This window comes from Myotis brandtii, unplaced genomic scaffold (genome assembly GCF_000412655.1).
Source record: "Myotis brandtii unplaced genomic scaffold, ASM41265v1 scaffold17, whole genome shotgun sequence".
NCBI lineage: Eukaryota > Metazoa > Chordata > Mammalia > Chiroptera > Vespertilionidae > Myotis > Myotis brandtii.
In genome coordinates, this window is record NW_005356259.1 from 1,737,019 (window position 1) to 1,755,950 (window position 18,932).

The 18,932-nt window shown below is 35.8% G+C and overlaps 1 protein-coding gene and 1 pseudogene across 5 annotated transcripts in view; one reads left to right on the forward strand and one right to left on the reverse strand.

Annotated features, from left to right (window-relative positions):
• Nucleotides 1–18,932, reverse strand: part of KMT2E (lysine (K)-specific methyltransferase 2E) — an 89,637-nt gene that overhangs the window by 36,120 nt on the left and 34,585 nt on the right. For 4 of the 5 annotated variants that reach the window (XM_005862889.2, XM_005862888.2, XM_014536952.1 and 1 more), the window contains 3 exons: nt 5,923–6,037; nt 3,745–3,974; nt 616–696 (listed from right to left, as the gene is read on the reverse strand). In XM_005862889.2, the coding sequence (XP_005862951.1) occupies nt 616–696; nt 3,745–3,974; nt 5,923–6,037 (426 nt within the window). Of the gene's footprint in view, nt 1–615; nt 697–3,194; nt 3,284–3,744; nt 3,975–5,922; nt 6,038–18,932 lie in introns of those variants that run through there. The other variant, XM_005862891.2, reaches the window with a different exon arrangement.
• On the forward strand, nt 15,812–17,463 carry LOC106725525 (annotated as a pseudogene).

An 18,932-nucleotide genomic window follows, 5' to 3' on the forward strand; every position in this document is an offset into this window, starting at 1 on the left:
GATTCTCTCTCATCATTGATGTTTCTATCTGAAATCTAGAAAAATATATTAAAAAATACAAAAGAAAAGAAGAACAAAAAAGAAAAAAAGAAAGAAAGAACTCATGGACATGGACAACAGTGTGGTAAATTCAGAGGGAGGATGATAGGTGGAGGTGAAAGAAGATAAAAGGGGGATAAGTGGTGATAGAAAAAAGAAAAGAAAAAGAAAACCTACAAAGAGGTATCACTTCACACCTGTTAGAATGGCTACTATCAATATATCAACAAACAAGTGCTGGGGTGGATGTGGAAAAAAGGGAACCCTAGTGCACACGCAATGACTGCAAACCTATAAAATTCTGTAACTAAGGCAATGTCCTCTTAGTAACTCTTGAACAGAGTGCATTCCAGTGAAAAAACATGGCATCACATAGAAGATGCACTATTATTTCATGCATCATTAAAAAAGTAAAAATGCTACTAACTATAACATTATCAATAGATTCTTCCTGATGTTAGGATTGTCAGAATACAAAACCAAAAAACAACCCATTTTTATTCATACATAAATTTCTATTAACTAAAGATTATATCAGTAAAATTATGGGCAATCTTATTGGTATGCACAACTTACCGAGGCTGACAACGTTCACATAGATATGTGTCAGGAATATGCTGCCTATCAATCCCCATGCAGTCAATATGTTGCCAAACACTTAAAAAAAAAAAAAAAAAAGCAAAAAGCAGAACATATAAAGTATTTTTAAAATCATCCTTAAATTAAGATTTGATACTCCATTTAACTATCACTTAAGTGCCTACTTTGCATTTAATACTGTAAAAGTACTAAAAAGTGCTGTGAGGAATTCATAGAAATATGTCCTCAGGGAGATGTAAAAACAAGAGGACAAATACATTATAGAGAATATAAATTTATAAAGCAAATATAATTTTAAACTGCAAAAGATATACATTATAAATATTATTAGCAATCACAAAGTAGAGAGGTCCACACTATTTGGAGTTAATAGGAAAAGCACCCTGGAAAACAATGAACTTGAATAGAATCTTGTTTGGGTCTTTAGGAAGAAAAGATTAATTACTATAGCAATGCTTTCTTCAAGTAGGCAGATATGAGGAGCAACAATCAGAATATGGTTAATATCTATGAAGAGGAATGTTCATTTTGAAAAAGAGAGAAGGCTAAACATGGATTAGTAATGTATAGTCAGATTATATAGGACTTGGAATGTCAGGATATGTGTACATTTTTTCTAATTGGCAACAGATAACAATTAGAGGTTCTTTGATGGTATAAATTAATTCAAAGAAGAAACTGAAAGCAAAAAACAGCAACCCACAAATAAGAGGCTTTTCCAAAATTCCAGACCTGAGTTAAAGGAGAAAAGAACTAGAATGATGGCAGAGATGAAGTTAAAGAATCCAGAAAACATTCCTGAGGTCAGAGATTAAACCTACTCTGTTCTCTATTTTTAATGGAATACATGGACCAGCTTGAGGCAACCTTTTCAATTTGTGACTTTAATTGGTCTAAAGTTGACATATATGCCTATTTCTAAAAAACAGTCATTTTTACATAATTAGCTACTTCTAATATATAAAGCTATGAAATTAACAACTATCATACTGTTGTTCTTCACTTAACCGAAAATCTTGGGACAAGAACTAGTAGAAGGTGGAAGGCAATGGAATATATGCCTATATATATCAAAGATGTGGGGGCAGAGGGAGTAAAAAGAACAAACAAAGGCATGCCCGGCCGGTGCGTCTCAGTGGTTGAGTATGAAACAGAAGGTCATAGTTCGATTCCCAGTCAGGGCACATGCCCAGTTTTCAGGCTCAATTCCCAGTGGGTGGCGTGCAGGAGGCAGCCTATCAATGATTCTCTCTCATCATTGATGTTTATATCCCTCTTTCCCTCTCTCTTCCTCTCTGAAATAAATAAAAATATATATTTTTTAAAAAGGCAGAGCATCCTAAAGGGAGGGTTAGAATAACATATTAAGTTAAATATGGGGGGTAAGCAATGATGTCATACAGAAAACAGAACTAGAAAATAAATAAATGATCAGAGCTCTAGATGTCAAATTTGAAAGAGATGAGAATGAGCAGTAAGAATGAGCAGTGAGTATATGAAAATACACAGAGGCAATGAAAAAACAAGAATAAAAGAGAAATGCAGTACACTACAAGTTAAGCAGTAAAAAAATAGAATGATAAAAAGGATTCATAACAAAGACAGCAGTTGCTGAAAAGCAAATACCTTGAGTAATACAAAAACTGTGAACTGTTCCTTCAAGATTTTGTAGATAGGTATAAATCCTAGGGACTATTTCATTATTTTCTAATAGGGATTATTCTATATTCTATATAGATCAATGTAATTAAATAAAAAGAAAAACACTTTAGATTATGCATTAAAATAAAAACATTGCAAATGGTATGTAATTTATCACAGACAAAATCAGCTAAAAGAAAGCTATTTTATATTATTGGTTAAAATATGAATTGAAAGATATTCTAGTAAGTAGCTAATAAAAATAATGAGGATAAGTTATCACTAAGGTTATTTTTAAATTTTTTAAATTTACTGAAGTGATTGCTCATGGTACTGATATGTGTCACAGGAAATGAGAATTTATTTTTAAATTTAAAAATGTTTTTATTAATATGTTTTTATGAGTATTAACTCAAGTATTAAAATTACAACTTTCCATAAAAATAATATCAAATTTCACATTCCACTTAAGACTACCTTTTTTCCCCTTTTGGCAAAGATAAACCAACTTTTTGAAATATAACCCTAACTGCATGTTTATATAACAATAACATCCAAACCATAATCACTTAATCTAATAAATGGTAACAATATTACAAAATAATGCAAAGTAATTTACATTTGGCTCTAGGATGCATATTTATACTCACACTGGACTATTTCAAATCAAATAACAAAGCTATGACATAAGCACCAGACCCAGGGAATTCTGTAAAACTATCAAACTTTCTAACCCACTACAGTGCACTGCTTAAATACTTTGATTCCCACACTCTGCAGGGGATGGACTCAGTAACTTTCAGGCTGAAATCCTACTGTTCCCTCTCCATCCTCCCCAGCTCCCTCCCACCAGGAAAAAAAAAAAAAAAGAAAGGAAAAAGAAAACAAAGCCCCACTTTCTGTCCCAATCACACCTTCTCTAGGGGAAGAGGCCTTTCTTGGTGGTTGAACCAGGGTTGGGGGAGGGGAGACTGTGGTTCTGGTTCAAGGAGACTCCAGAGTGCTGCAAGGTTCAAGTCAAAAGGAGGTGAGAGAGTCAGGTCAAACAAACATCAATCAAAATGTATAATTTCCCCCAAACTGGAAAATCACAGTTGACTATACAGCACAAATAATTCCAAAAGAAATACACAGGACTCAATTCTCTTCTCATTTCTATCTTGTCTACTACTTTATGTTTTTATATTACTATTAAAAGAGTGACAAGAGAGATGTGATCCTATATGAATAATGATCAAAACTGATTGCCTAATAATTAATAATGAGGAGTTCTAATCAACTTTAAGATAGATTTTTCCCATAGGGGCTTTTTTCTGGAGCAAAACAGACTGCACTGATAATAGCAGAGGTCTCACTTAAAAATGCTTTCATAATTCCCTCAAAAGTGACTTTATCTTTTCCAACATTAACAATCAAAGGTAGCAACAGTCAACAAAAATAAACTAACGGTGTGAAATATTTTACCTGCATTTGTCACAACAGATCATGTATCCATCATCATGTGTAAAACCGCATATGCACCTGGTTACATCAGTACCATAACTTCCATCCTCAGATGTGCTGATTGTAGTAGCACTGGAAGTTTCATCAAAATTAGGAGTGGTAAATATGCCTACTTCATTTTTGCTAATAAGAACTGATGGAGGAGGTGAGGCCGGAGGTGTTGGAGGAGGACGAGCACCATAATTATGGTCCTGGATTATTGAACACAAACACAGCACAATATAATTCCAACAGTAATATGAACTAATAAGCAAGTTAAAACTCAATCCTTAATTTGAATATTCAAGATATATGAAAATGGCCCATTTCTTTCTTTCTTTTTAAACATTTATTTCAGAGAGGAAGGGAGAGGGAGAGAGAGATAGAGAGAAACATCAATGATGAGAGAGAATCATTGATTGGCTGTCTCATACACACCTGCCACTGGGGATCGAGCCTGCAACCCAGGCATGTGCCTTTGGCTGGAATTGAACCTGGGACCGTTCAGTCCGCAGGCCGACATTCTATCCACTGAGCCAAACCAGCTAGGGCCATTTCTTTCTTAATAGCTCTAAAATAATGACTTGGTGAAGCTAAATATTAAACCATAGTAGTGAGTGAAAATGTCAATCTATAACCTTGATCACCTTCACAATGATTTCCCTCAAACTCTACCCCCTAATCCCCCAAATCAGAAGATATCTTCACAATCCTATTGGTTACATAGCTTCACCTTCTAGGTAAAATCAGGTGCAAGATGTGAGAACAGAAGTAAAAAGAACTCAGGAATGTGAAGGCTAAAGAATAACAAAACAACTACAAAAGACATATTATCCCTATAAAGTATTAATAGGATATTTTTCTAAAATTGGGTATTTTTTATTCTGGTCCAAACAGTAAAAATCTTTCATAATTGTACCTTAATAATATCACAAATGTGTCCAGTTCTGCAACTGTTCTGATCTAAGCTTTGCCCCTTACTAGCTATGTAACACTGAGTAAGTCAAGTCAGATAAGCTTTCATTTTCTTAGCTATGAAACAGAGATGAAAATTACACCTTATCTCATGAGGTTGTTTTTGAAGATTAAATGAGATATATGCAAAAATACTCACCAGAGTCTGGCACATAAGTGCTCAATAAATAGTAAATATATAATTTACTATATAAATTACTATATAATTTAGAATTAACAGTAGATAGTACAATTTTACTTAGTCTTTTTTTTTCTATTTTTATTTTATCTTTTCCATCACCATTTATACCCTCTATGCCCTCTTCCACCTCCACCCCCACAATCACCACACTGTTGTCCATGTCCATGAGTTCTCTATTTTTTTCCCCTCAATCTTTTCACCACTCCCAACAGCGTTTTCCCCCTCCCCCCCAAAAAGCTGTCTGTCTGCTCTGAGTCTGTCTCTAGTTTGCTTGGTAGTTCAGTTTGTTCATTAAATTACACATATGACTGAAATCCTATGGTACTTGTCTTTCTCTGACTGGCTTATTTCACTTACATAATGTTCTCCATTATGCTAACAGTAGATATTACAATTCTCTCTATAATCTTTTTATAAAGAAGGAATGTGCCCTAGCCGGTTTGGCTCAGTGGATAGAGCGTCGGCTCTTGGACTGAAGGGTCCCAGGTTCAATTCCGGGCAAGGGCATGTACCTTGGTTGCAGGCTCAATCCCCAGCCCTGGGTGAGTCCGGGAGACAATCAATTGATGCGTCTCTCTCACACTGATGTTTCTCTCTCTCTCTGTCTCTCCCCCTCCCTTCTACTCTCTCTAAAAATCAATGAAAAAATATCATCGGATTAACAAAACAAACAAAAATAAAGAAGAGAAAAGAATGTATTTTAACACCAAGCTATTAATAGCATAAAATACAAAATAACAGTAATAACACTTCTAAAGAATTCCTTATAGAACTGTAACTCCTTGAATATAGTTAGATCAATGAAATATTAAGCTATTAATTATGTACCTGTTTAGATAGTATAAAACAAGTATGTTTTCCAAGTATTCAGTTTTAAGTACAATGCCACACACATCTACTTTCAACTTCTAGATATAAGAAATAGCCTTCAAAACACACACACACACACACACACACACACACACACACACACACACCCTTCTTAAGAAATGCTTGACACTTACCGCATAGGGCAAACCAATGTAACTGTGTGAATGATGCGAGCTGCTGGTATATAACGGGTGGGGATAACTGTTGGATTTCTCAACTACCACAGGGCTAGCTTCTACGGATTCTGGTCTGGAGGGGAAAAAGTTGTATCAAAGAGAATTCCATTCATTTTTTTCCTTTTAATCAATTTAAAATTATAAGCACTTAGTTTATTGGCTATACAAATAAAATGTTTTGTTGTAACTGAGAGTCATTATTTATTTTGCCATTGCCAATAAAATGTCTTTTTGTAGTAGACAGACACCCTGTGGATAAGATATATCCTATCTAGATTCCATATGATAATAAGACTTTTGTTTAATTAAAATAAATGTCCTGTCTGATGCTGTGGCTCAGTGGTTGGGTATCGACCTATGAACCAGGAGGTCATGATTCGATTCCAGATTAGGGCACATGCCTGAGTTGTCGATGTCCAGTGGTGGGGGGTGTGGGAGGCAGCTGGTCAATGATTCTCTGTCATCATTGATGTTTGTCTCTCTCCCCCTCTCCCTTCCTCTCTGAAATCAATAAAAATGTATTTTTTTAAATTACATAGACGGAAGAAGTAGAATTTTTAGCAATTCCTGATCTACATTACTATTATTAATACAACATGTAGGAATTATGGCCAGAGTAGAAACTTTTTTTTTTTAAGCAGCAGAGTGAGGGTTTATTTACAAGGAAAGGAAATACACTCCCATGTAATGTGATGGGCAGCTTGGCAGGCAGAAGTGGAGCCATGTGACTCTTATTTGGGAGTGCAGAGGGTGACACCCTGCCTACCACCCTGGGCAGGAGCACAGCCCCCTCCTCGGGTCCCACACACACCTCCTCACGCTGCCAGGCTGCCCGGGGCGCTGGGGGGCTGGTCAGACCATACCCTGGGGGTCCTGTCCCCACTCCGTCATGTGGGCCTGTGTTTGCTGGTCTGGGTTTGTCAAGTCTCCCATGTACCCTCCAGGCCCAGCGGCCTCTCCCAGCCCCTGGCTATCTAGCTGACACACTAACACTCCTAATGTTAATCCTGAGGAGAAATCTTACAAATTTAGGGAGTGGTGATGTTGGCAAGGTCGACGCAGTGGAGGAATTTCCAGATTAACTCTTAAGGATTTAGATTAAACTCTGAATATATTTCAAATGAGTACTACCAAAACTTTTATATTTTGGAGTTAGAAATAAAAAATAAAGCTTTTAGTACAAGCATGTAAACAAATCACAAATACTTTGCATAACCTCATGATTCAAATTAAAGCTGCAGCACTGATAAGTTGGTAATGTAAAAAGGCAGAAATACTTTATCAACATCCTCATTTCTTGATTATGGTATCTTCCCTGCCAGGTAAGTGTAAGATCCTCATTTCTAATAACACTCCTTACTAAAAGTAATTTTTAAAAGGTTAACAAGCTGAGCATCAAGCTATGAACCAGGTGGTCACAGTTTGATTCTGGAGGCACATGCTTGGGTTGCGGGCTCCATCCCCAGTGGGGGACGTGCAGGAAACAGCCGATTAATGATTCTCATCATTGATGTTTCTATTTCTCTCCCTCCCCCTCTGAAATCAATAAAAATTTATTTCAAAAAACACATTAACAATTGTTGGACAGCAGATATACATAGAAGAGTTCTTAAAACGTCCCATGATGGTAGATATTCTCAAAGCTCTTCATTGCCAGAACACCATAAATCTGAAGACAATGTGACCAATACCAAAAGTCAAACATCCTTTGGTCCAGTAACACCATCTTCGGAAATTTATCACAAGAAAGTAATCCCACTATTAAAGACTTGCAGAATTGAAATGTTCATTGAAATACTCTTCATAAAACTAGATATAAGCGCAGAAATCATTCAAATGTCCAATCAATAGAAAGCAATAATTAAATCTGAGCAAACCTACCATGTTTACATATGTATAACAGTTCAACAGAAACTCATACTAATAAAAATCACGATATTAAAGTCAAAGAAGTTTTCCTCAAAACCTCCTGAAATATTATCACAAACCTTTAATAAATTTTTAATGACAGGACTAAATATGCAATAATAATTTTTGTCAATAGTTGCTATAGTGCTCTGTTTAGCCAGTTTATGTATATTCACATAAATACCGACTTAGTATACTGGTATAACATTTATCATCAAGTAAGAATCTGCAACCCCTAAGAGATCATGGATTTAGGCAAGAGATAACTATGGAAGCTAAAATCTTGAAAGATTGAAAGCTGATGAATAGATAAGGTTAACAACAGCCTGTTGATCACTTATCACTACCAAGCTAGACAACCAAGTTTATTATGTGCCTCTTCTAATGCTATGCAATAGAAATTACAAAGTCCAACATAGAAAATATCATGCTAAAAAGAAAAATGAGAGGAAAGTGGGGGGTGGAATTTGAGGCTAATCACATCTCTAGTTCTAAATGCCAGGTAGAATATTACATATCAAATTCAGAATGTTGAAACTTCTATAGGCCAAATGACCAGTTTCTTCAACAGGGTGTATATGGTGTCAAATTTAAAAGGTTGTCACAGATGAAAAGAGATTCAAGAGACATTTCAATCAAATACAATGTGTGGATCTTGTTTGGATCCCAATTTGAACACACCAATTACAAAAAGCCATTTTTGAGACAAGTGAGGGAAAGCTGAAGATGAACTGGTATTTAAGGGTATTTTATATTAAGGAAATATTCTTAATTGTTATAATACTGAGATAATCGTATTGTGGTTTTTTTAAAAAGTCCCTATCTGTTAGTGATGTACACTGAAGAATATATAGGTGTGAGGATTTGCTTTAAAAGATGTGAGGATTTGCTTTAAAATACTTTAAATAAAACTGTAGGATAGAGAAAACAAGGTTGGCAAAACTGTGAATAATGCTAAGTAATGGCCACTTGGGATAATTATACTGTTCTCCCTACTGCTGTATGTAGTTTTGTATTTCTTTACTAAAAAATGTTTTTTTAAGTTCCCCAAGTTATTTTAAAATCTTACATTTAATATATTTTACACAATGGGTACCTGGAAGAATGGTATACTATCTCTTTTCCTCCCAACTCAGGAAGATGTCTTCAGCATTTCTATTTCTAAACATCTATGTGTGGAATCTCTCTTAACCCTTTAATTTCAACACATTTCTCAAGGCTTACTTCAAAGTGCTCTTTAAGGAGCACTTTCCTGATTGCTTCAACTCATCATCTATAATAATAAAAGCATAATATGCTAATTAGACTGGACGTCCTTCTGGATAACCTCCGGACGAAGCTGGGCTGTGAGGGAAGCCCGGGTCCTGGGTGCCTGCCGGCGGCTGGAGGGAAGCCCACGTCCTGGGTGCTGGAGGGAAGCTGGTGCTGGCAGCCAGGGGAGGAAGGCCTACTCTTGCACGAATTTCATGCATCAGGCCTCTAATAATTTTACAAAGCCTATGGGTACGTATAGCACTTATTTACTGTATTGTTAATGTATTACTTTTTATGTAATATTTTTGTATGCTGCCCACCACCTTCTCACATGCATTTATTTTCTCTCCCAAACTCCATCAAAATTAACAAGTTTTCTCCAGTAGAAAGAATACAGAATTGGGACTTATCATGTCTGAGGCTGACCATTCAATAGATATTTCTAAATTTGAGTTTCTTATTTGCAAAGTGGAAATAAATATACCTGTACTTCACCTTCTTTCCAGCAATATGAACGAAGTGCAAATGATACAAAGAATATGAAAAAGAATTTTCTCAACTATAATGCATTATACAGATGTGTAACACTACTTATTTGATCAGAAATGCCCAAATGTAACTCTGACTATTCAGTCTGAAGTTGCTTTTAAATTATTTTTAAACTTAACTCCACAATAATTCAAACTTCTAATAAAGTGGTTCTAAGTGGTCCTGGACCAGTAGCTCAGTTAGAGCATTGTCCCGATACATCAAGGATTCAGGTTCAATCCCCAGTCAGGACACATACTAGACTTGACCAATGAATGTATTAATAAGTGAAACAACAAATCTCTCTCACTCTCCATTCCTCTCTCTCTCTCAACAAATGGTTCTAAATATGAGTCTAGCTGGACATATTCTAAATAAATCACTAAATTTGTAAGATATCAAAACATTGTTAATATGTAAATCATTTAATTAAGCAATAAATATGTACTAAAATAAACTCCTTATAAAGTTTATTTTTTGAACTATACTGCCATAACTCCCAAAATTATGTTGAAACAGGTGCCTTGAAATAAAATGGTTCCTTTGTAAAGCAGATTTTTAAAATATATTTTCTTAAAGTTGAGTCCATACATACATCTGACTTTTTCACATACTAGAATAAACTTTACATCAAGAAATATAGTCTGTAATCATAAACCTACTGTAATGTTGATATAATAATGTTTTAAAATTCTAAGTTGGTAATCCAGGATATTAAATTAATCAGGAAAACAAAGTAAGTTTTATTGTTACAATGAACATTTATGTATCATTAATCTAACAGGAATACAGAGCAATATACATACATCACTTTTCTATACATTACTTTCCTTATTTTTTTTATTGACATTATAAACTCTAGGAGACAAGGACTTATTACTGCAGAAAAGATTATTTACTATAAGCAAAATAGAATATAGATAGAAAATGGTGTAACATAATGGGATTAATGTTCTAGTTTTAGTTCCAATTTCTGCTTAAACCATTCATAATTTCAATACAAAAGCTAATAAGCAAGGAATCAGTGTCATTGGCAGCAGAAAAACTATTAAATGTTTAAATTGTTTTTAAATTAGTAATTTTAAAGTTTCTGGTTTCAAATATTTTTAAAAGGGCTATATAAAGATATATTTAGCCTTAAGCATGTCAATGAAAAATCCACACAATTTTATGGAATACTTAATACTATATATATGTATGTAAGGTTTACATATATTAACAAGATCTGACACAATGCATTAGATTCATTGCTCACACAGTCTAATATCCAACATGTTGAACCAAAAAGTAGTATGTTAGTTCCTTGGAGAGAAGTGACTATTTTACTCAAAACCTCTGTAAAGGGCCCAGCTGGTGTGGCTCAGTGATTGAGCATTGACCCATGCACCAAGAATCGAACCCGTTCAGGGCACATGTCTGGGTTCGGGCTCAATCTCCAATGAGGTCTGTGCAGAAGGCAACCAATCGATGTTTCTTTCTTATTGATTTTCCTATCTAACTCTCTTCCTTCCTATCTCTCTAAAAATAAATAAAAACACATTTTTTAAAAAAATCTTTGTAAAGGAACACAAAGTTCATCCCTACACTTTGTTTCCATCTATAAATCCCATTCACATAATTTTTGTCTCAGTTTTTTGGTGGATTTAACTTACAGTCAAAGGAGTACACAAACTGTAATTCAACAAATAGTTCTATGATAATGTTCACTACATGTTTAAGGTACCTTCTTAGATGCTGGAGAGAATAAAAAAATATATAAAACATACTCATATCCCTCAAAGAGATTCTGATCTTGGAAGGAGCAGTAAGTTAGCAAAAAGAGACGGGTATATAAAATCCACCAATAGGATAATGCCATGAAAAAGGTATAGATGGATAAATGATTAACAAAACCCTTTCCTCTTGCCCTGGCCAAGTGGCTCAATTGATTAGAGCATCGTTCTGTGCACCAAAAGGTTTTGGGTTCGATCCCCAGTTGGGGCAGGTATGGGAGGCAACCATTCAATGTTTCTCTTTCATGTCGATGTTTCTCTCCCCATTTTTTTCTCTCTAAAAATCAATCAAAACATATCCTCAGGTGAGAATTTAAAAACAAAACAAAAAAAAAACCACCTTTCCTCTTCAGCATGAGACTTTTTTAAAAATATATTTTTTATTGATTTCAGAGAGGATGAGGGAGGGAGAGAGAGAGAGAAACATCAATGATGAAAGATAATCATTGATCAGCTGCCTGCTGCATGTCCCCTACTAGGGACCGAGACTACAACCTGGCATGTGCCCTTGACCAGAATCGAACCTGGGACCCTTCAGTCTACAGGCCGATGCTTTATCCACTGAACCAAACTGGCTAGGGCGAGACTTTGATCATTAGTTAACTTTCTACCTCCATTCACTAAAAAAAAACCTGATAATTTGCTGTATTGCTAGGTACATTAATAAAAACAGCCCTTGATTGGGAAATTAATTGTAACTGGACTGGAAAAACTATAAATACTTGATGTAGATGCCACAGAACAGAACTTCCCCAAAATGCAGTAACTACTAACTGGCATGTCCCTTGAAGGAACCTAGAAGTCTATGCTTGTGGCAAGAAATATTGGCTACTAAGGGACATGAGGCTTCTAAATCTGGGAGACTCTCACACCAGTCCAATGTGGATCTTGTCTCCTTGTACCTGACTAGTCACCTTGGAAGCCAAAGAAAATAGTTCCTGGATGGCGGGCTGTATTCCTACATGGTCTCACATAGAGAGCAACATCTAATATTAATCTCCGACAAGTTGTGGCTCTTGTCCTACATACCATGTAGACTAGTGCTAAGTATGGTTTATGATAGTTTTGTAAGTCTGAAATGTTTAGTTGAATCTAGAAAGATCTCCTTGAAGGAGTTGAAAAGGTCAGATTTTAGGATCTAGTTTCTAGGGGGTTCAAGAAAAGGATACATCTACCTGAGTAACAGGAAAGATAAGAAATAACATTGAGGTTTTGTTAAAGGTGAGAATACTTCTGAAAGATATATAGGACTTTGAATATTTGAGTTTTATACCAGGAATATCTTCTACTGAAAAAAAAAATTAAAAAACCGGTAATGATGGAGAAAGACAATATCCATGCATATGCAAAAGGACAGAAAAAAATGGCATGGGGAGTCTTCAAGGACCATAAGTCAGTTAGACTTCAGGGTAGTGTTTATTTCGCTGTTTTTTAAAAAATTAAGTAATATACAAACCCCTATAATAGAGAGAAAGAGATTTTTCTTTGTAGATTTAGAAACATTATGTTAAAGTAGGACATTAGCTGTTCTGTGTACCAAAACTATTGAATACAAATTCAAGAACTTGCACAAATTTCATGGCAGTATTCCATATGAAGTGGCGGTTATCCAGGATGATTCTAAACATAAATGTTTTCTAGCTCAAAATTAAAATAGCAAAAATTTTTAATTTCCTATTACTCAGAACCCTTTGGGGATTACATCATAGACCTCAGTTTGATTTGCACTGATTAAACCAACATAATAAAGAGCCTAATGTTTGCCAGGGACTATAAGATATAAAGATAAGACACTGTCTATCTTCAAAAAACTTACAATTATACAGTTTTCATTCATTCTATAAACATTTGAGCACACATTAAGTAGAAGACACTAACATGCTGGAAATTAAAAAATAAAGATGTGAAAGAAGTGGCTCTTTTCAAGAAAATAATGTATGGGGAAAAAAGTATATCAATGATTACAGTAGTGACATCAGAGGTAGGCATAGGGGCTCTTCATAATAGTAGTCATATTTTTAAATTTTTATTTTTATTTTTTTTTTAGAGAGAGAAGGAGAGAATAAAAACATCAATGAAAGAGAAACTATCAATCAACTGACTCCTGCACACACCTACTGGGGATTGATCAAGCCCACAACACGGGCATGTGCCCTCACGGGGAATCGAACCCCAACCTCTTGGTGCATGAGAACACACCCAACCAACTGAGCCACACCAGCTGGATAATAGTCTCCCAGACTTCTTCCCCTTTCCCCATTTACAAACAAGTTACCTTTGCTCAGTTCTTTGCTCTACTGAAAAGCTTAGTATTCTGTCTAGTTTCAAAGTGATCCTTATGAGTGTATGGTGGCCAGGGTACAAACTGGTTACCTTTTTATCTAAGAAGGGATTATTAAAATGTGCAACTTGCTATTACAACTAATAATTTTGTAATTTTATCCTTAAGTTCCTTCCACTTGATCTTAGTCAAAAGGCCAAGAACAATCCTTAAGTTCCTTTCATTATCAAGTACAGGACCAACCCACCTTGATGATTTATCTACATTAATTTTTATTGGGTATAGAACAGTGCCCATTAACCACACTTAGATGCATCTGACACTGAGTTGCTTTCAATGACCACGTGGAAATGAAAAACTAAAATATTTTATTACTAAAAGAAGACTTAACTCTTGGTAATCTCTGAATCTATTAATTACACTACCAACAAAAAGCTCCCAATAATCCTCTGGCAGCCTTCCTTCTTATAATGTGTTTTGTAAACTTTACCAAACTAGTGTCATTTGCCAAATATGCTTCAAGTTATCTTTTCATCCACTGAATTTCTAGTTATTAAATGATAGGCCAAACTTCTTTGAATCTACTTTTCCCCTTAATAGACTATTCTGAATTCTGAAAGAAACCTTTTTAAAAATATATATATATTATTGATTTTTTACAGAGAGGAAGGGAGAGGGACAGAGTTAGAAACATCGATGAGAGAGAAACATAGATCAACTGCCTCCTGCACACCTCCTACTGGGGATGTGCCCGCAACCAAGGTACATGCCCTTGACCGGAATCGAACCTGGGACCTTTCAGTCCGCAGGCCGACGCTCTATCCACTGAGCCAAACCGGTTAGTGCTGAAAGAAACCTTCTATTTGGTTGTTTTCTTTATAACAGAATCTTTTATTTGGCTCTTTAGCCACACGAAGCTTGAATCAGCTTCAAGTGCCTATTTTTCACATTACCATACCATATAGCACATTACCATAGAGCTTCCAAAAAGTATCTTTATGTAGGCTCTAGAGTTGAGAAAATAAAATCATATTTTAAACTGTTACTGTTTAACTATATGATCTGGGAAATTTCGTTTCAAATAAAGAGAATGTGATTTAAAATATCCTAGTCAAAATATAATCATTTAAAAAAATACCACCGCTTGTTGAAGTTATTTCTATGAGAAAGTTGGTTTTTAAAAAAATATTTTTTAAATTGATTATAGAGAAAGGAAGGGAAAGGGATAAAGAGATAGAAACCATTGATGAGATGGATCGGCTGCCTCCTGCATGCCCCCTACTGGGGATTGAGCCTGAAACCCGGGCATGTGTCCTGACCAGAAATTGAACCCCGGTTCATGGGTCGATGCTCAGTCCACTGTCACACCAGCCAGGCATTAAACTTCTTATATAGAAGAATTTTATATCCCTTCTATTTCTACATTGTCCTAATGAAATCTATTATGGTCAGTACATAGTCAGTTACTCAGATAATGTATGTAATAAACTTCAATTCCTCTCTAGTTGCTCTTTTCTTTCTTGTTAATTCTCACCCGAAGATATTTTTTCCATTGATTTTTAGACAGAGTGGGAGGAAAGAAGGGAGGAGGAGGAGAAGAAGGGGGGGGAGGGGGAGGAGAAGCATTAATATGAGAGAGACACATTGATTGGTTGCCTTCCTCATGCACCCCCTACAGGGGCCAGGGCTCAAACCTGCAACTCAGGAATGTGCCCTTGACTGGGATTCAAACCTGCAACCCTTCAGTGCATGAGCCTACCACTGAGCAACAGTGGCCAGGGCTCTAGTTCCTCTTTTAATTCTCCTACTTTCCTACTGCCTTTTAGTATTTCCCAGCTTCCTGAAAATAGGTACTAACTAGAACTGCTACTTTACTAGTAAAAAACTGTAACATTCAACTCACTGAAATCCCACCAATTGTGTAAGATTTTTTTTACATACAAGGGACATTTTGTTCAATAACCCTTTACACTTTTCTGCAATGAAGCTGTAAAATATAGGGTGGGGCAAAAAAGAGGTTTACAGTTGCTCATATGGAAAATAATACAGTAATAATAATACAATCCAAGAATAAACTGTCTCACATACTCACAACTGTAAACCTCCTTTTGTCCCACCCTGTATATCTAGCTTTAGCTTTGTCTCTCCTAAACAGAAATAAATTAGCTACGATATGAGCATTCAACAATCACTCCTGTATAATAAACCAAGAGACACTCAAGCAATATAATTTATGACTCAATAGTTGCTATATGCCAGGCTGAAGATATAGTGACCTACTATAAAACAGATAAGGTGTTTGTATTCATGAAGCTTGTATCTGAGTACAATGATAAAGAAAAAATAATAAAGTAAAACAAGATAATTACAGAGAGGTTATTCAGATACTATTTTAGTGTAAAGATAAAAGGCTTCACTGTTAATATTTGAGCTCAGCTAAGATTGTGCTAAGAAAAGAATACTCCAGGCAGAAGAAACTGCAAATACAAAAGGCCCTGAGGCATGAACAAATAGAGAATGTTCAAAGAACAAGGAAAATATTATCAATATGGGGGAAATAGGTTAAGAGAAGAATATTGAGTAGAGATTAGAGAAGTGGGGCCTTTGGGACCAAAAGAAGTTAGGATTTTAAGTGAAACAAAAAAATTCCTGGAAGGTTTTCAAGTGAGAGAACTATATGATTTGGTTTAGGCTTCAGAAGAATCACATTAATTTCTACATAGAGAATGAATTGTAGGGGGCACAAAAGAAACTACTGCAGTGTTCAGACAAGAGACGGCAAAGACTTGGACTAGAAATAGAAAGAACTGTACTAATTCTAAGTGAGTTTTGGAGGGAAATATAGGATTGACCAATGAATTAGATGAGGAGGGTGAGGGAAAAGGAGCAATGAAGGCAAGGCAGGTGTGGGTAGGTGGGAAGAGATTAACCAAAGAACTTGTTTGCCTATGGCATAACCCATGAAGGTGCACCCTCTCCCTCCTCCATTGCTGCTGCCTCCTTCTTCTGCAGCTCCTTGTGCTTCTTCGGTGTGGACCTTGTACCTCTTCTGTAAAGCAGCAGCTAAGGAGACTCCTGAGCTGGCCATGGCCAACAAAAAGCCCAAGGAAGGAATCAAGACTGAGAACAAAGATCATATTAATTTTAAGGTGGTGGGGCAGAATGGTTCTGTGGTACAGTTTAAGATTAAGAGGCATACACCACTTAGTAAACTAATGAAAGTATATTGTGAACCATGGGGTTTGTCAATGAGGCAGATCAGATTCTGATTTTGACGGGCAGCCAATCAATGAAACAGACACACTGCACAGCTGGAAATGGAGGATGAAGATATAACTGATGTGTTCCAGCAGCAGATAGGAGGTGTCTACTAAAGAGAGAACCTGCTACTTTACTCCAGAACTCTGTTCCTCCAGACCAAGAAGACATTCTCTATTAGAAAACTGCAATTTGATTCCACCACATTCTGACCACTACAGTATAGTGTTCTCAATTCTTTCATTTTTCCCTTTCTCTTACATTTATTGTACATAAAGTAACTCATGTAGGTGCACAAACATTTGCATTTTTTAAAAACTAAATGGCCAATGGTATATTTTGATCTACATCTAATGGAGATGCGTGGGAAAAAATACTTGTTCTGTGAATGAGTATTTAGTAGCTCATTTCAGCACTTATCTTTATATTCCAGGAAGCTATTTTGCTCTTACTGTTTAACAAAAAAAGAACAACATAAAAATCCTTGCATACCTGTGTGAATTTTAATGTTTTTCTTTTTTTAAAAATCTTTTATTGTTGCAAGTATTACATATGGCCCCTTTTTCCCCCCATTGACCCCTTCTAGTCCACCCCCACCCCTGCTCCACAGACCTTCACCACACAATTGTTTGTGTCCATGGATTATGCATATTTGTAAACAAGTGCTTTGATTAATCTCTTACCACCCACCCACCCACACCTGCCTTCCCTCTGAGATTTGAGTCTGTAAAACCAAGGTCAATCTAATAACTTTTTTGTATACAGCTGTTATATGTAGGCCAATCTGTCTTTCAGTAGGAATAAATTACTCTAAAAGAAATGAATCCTAGATAGTTTTCCCTTCAAGTCAAGGTTCTTATTGTTTAAATAAACTTCTTATTTAATAAACAAAAATGACACCTTAGGGTTTTGGCTTATGCAACTGGATAGAGATGGAGTTATTTAAAGAAAAAGATGAGCCTGGAGGAAAAAACAAAACAAAACCAGATATGGGGAGAAATCAAGCAAAAAAATTAGAGTCTGGCCAGTTAAGTATAGTACCCAGAAAGCCAACAGTTAAGTCTTTCTATTAGGAGGAATTGGTTATTTACATCAAATTCTGAGAAATCTATATAAATTATAAAAGACTACCAATTACTACGACAACATGGGTAGTTATAGTGGTGTTGTGCAGCCTGATGTTGAGTGCAAACAACTCTATCAGGGAGTTTGCTAATAAGAGGAACAGAGAAATAAAAGAATAAATAAAAGGGCAGGAGTTCTGTTTTAACATATTTATATGTGATGGGAATGATCTAATAGAGCAGCGGTTCTCAACCTGTGGGTCGAGACCCCTTTGGGGGTCAAACGACCCTTTCACAGGGGTTGCCTAAGACCACTGGAAAACACATATATAATTACATATTGTTTTTGTGATTAATCACTATGCTTTAATTATGTTCAATTTGTAACAATGAAATTGGGGGTCACCACAACATGAGGAACTGTATTAAAGGGTCGCAGCATTAGGAAGGTTGAGAACCACTGTAATAGAAAGAGAAACTGAAGATACTTCATCAGGCAGGAGTGAAATATCAAGATCTTGAAAAGGTGAGAGGGGATGAGATCCAGAGGGCAAGTTTAAGAACAGGATTCCAATAAGAAAAGTGTTGTTTTCCATTTTACAAGAGGAAAAACAATCTGAATATAAATACAAGATTTTAGATATATATGGAGTTGTGTTACCAGCACCTAAAAACAGTAGCTGGTATATAATAAGCCCTCAGTAAATATTTTTTTAAAATATATTTTATTGATTTTTTACAGAGAGGAAGGGAGAGGGATAGAGAGTTAGAAACATCGATGAAAGAGAAACATCGATCAGCTGCCTCCTCCACACCTCCTACTGGAGATGAGCCCGCAACCAAGGTACATGCCCTTTACCGGAATCGAATCTGGGACCTTTCAGTCCGCAGGCCGACGCTCTA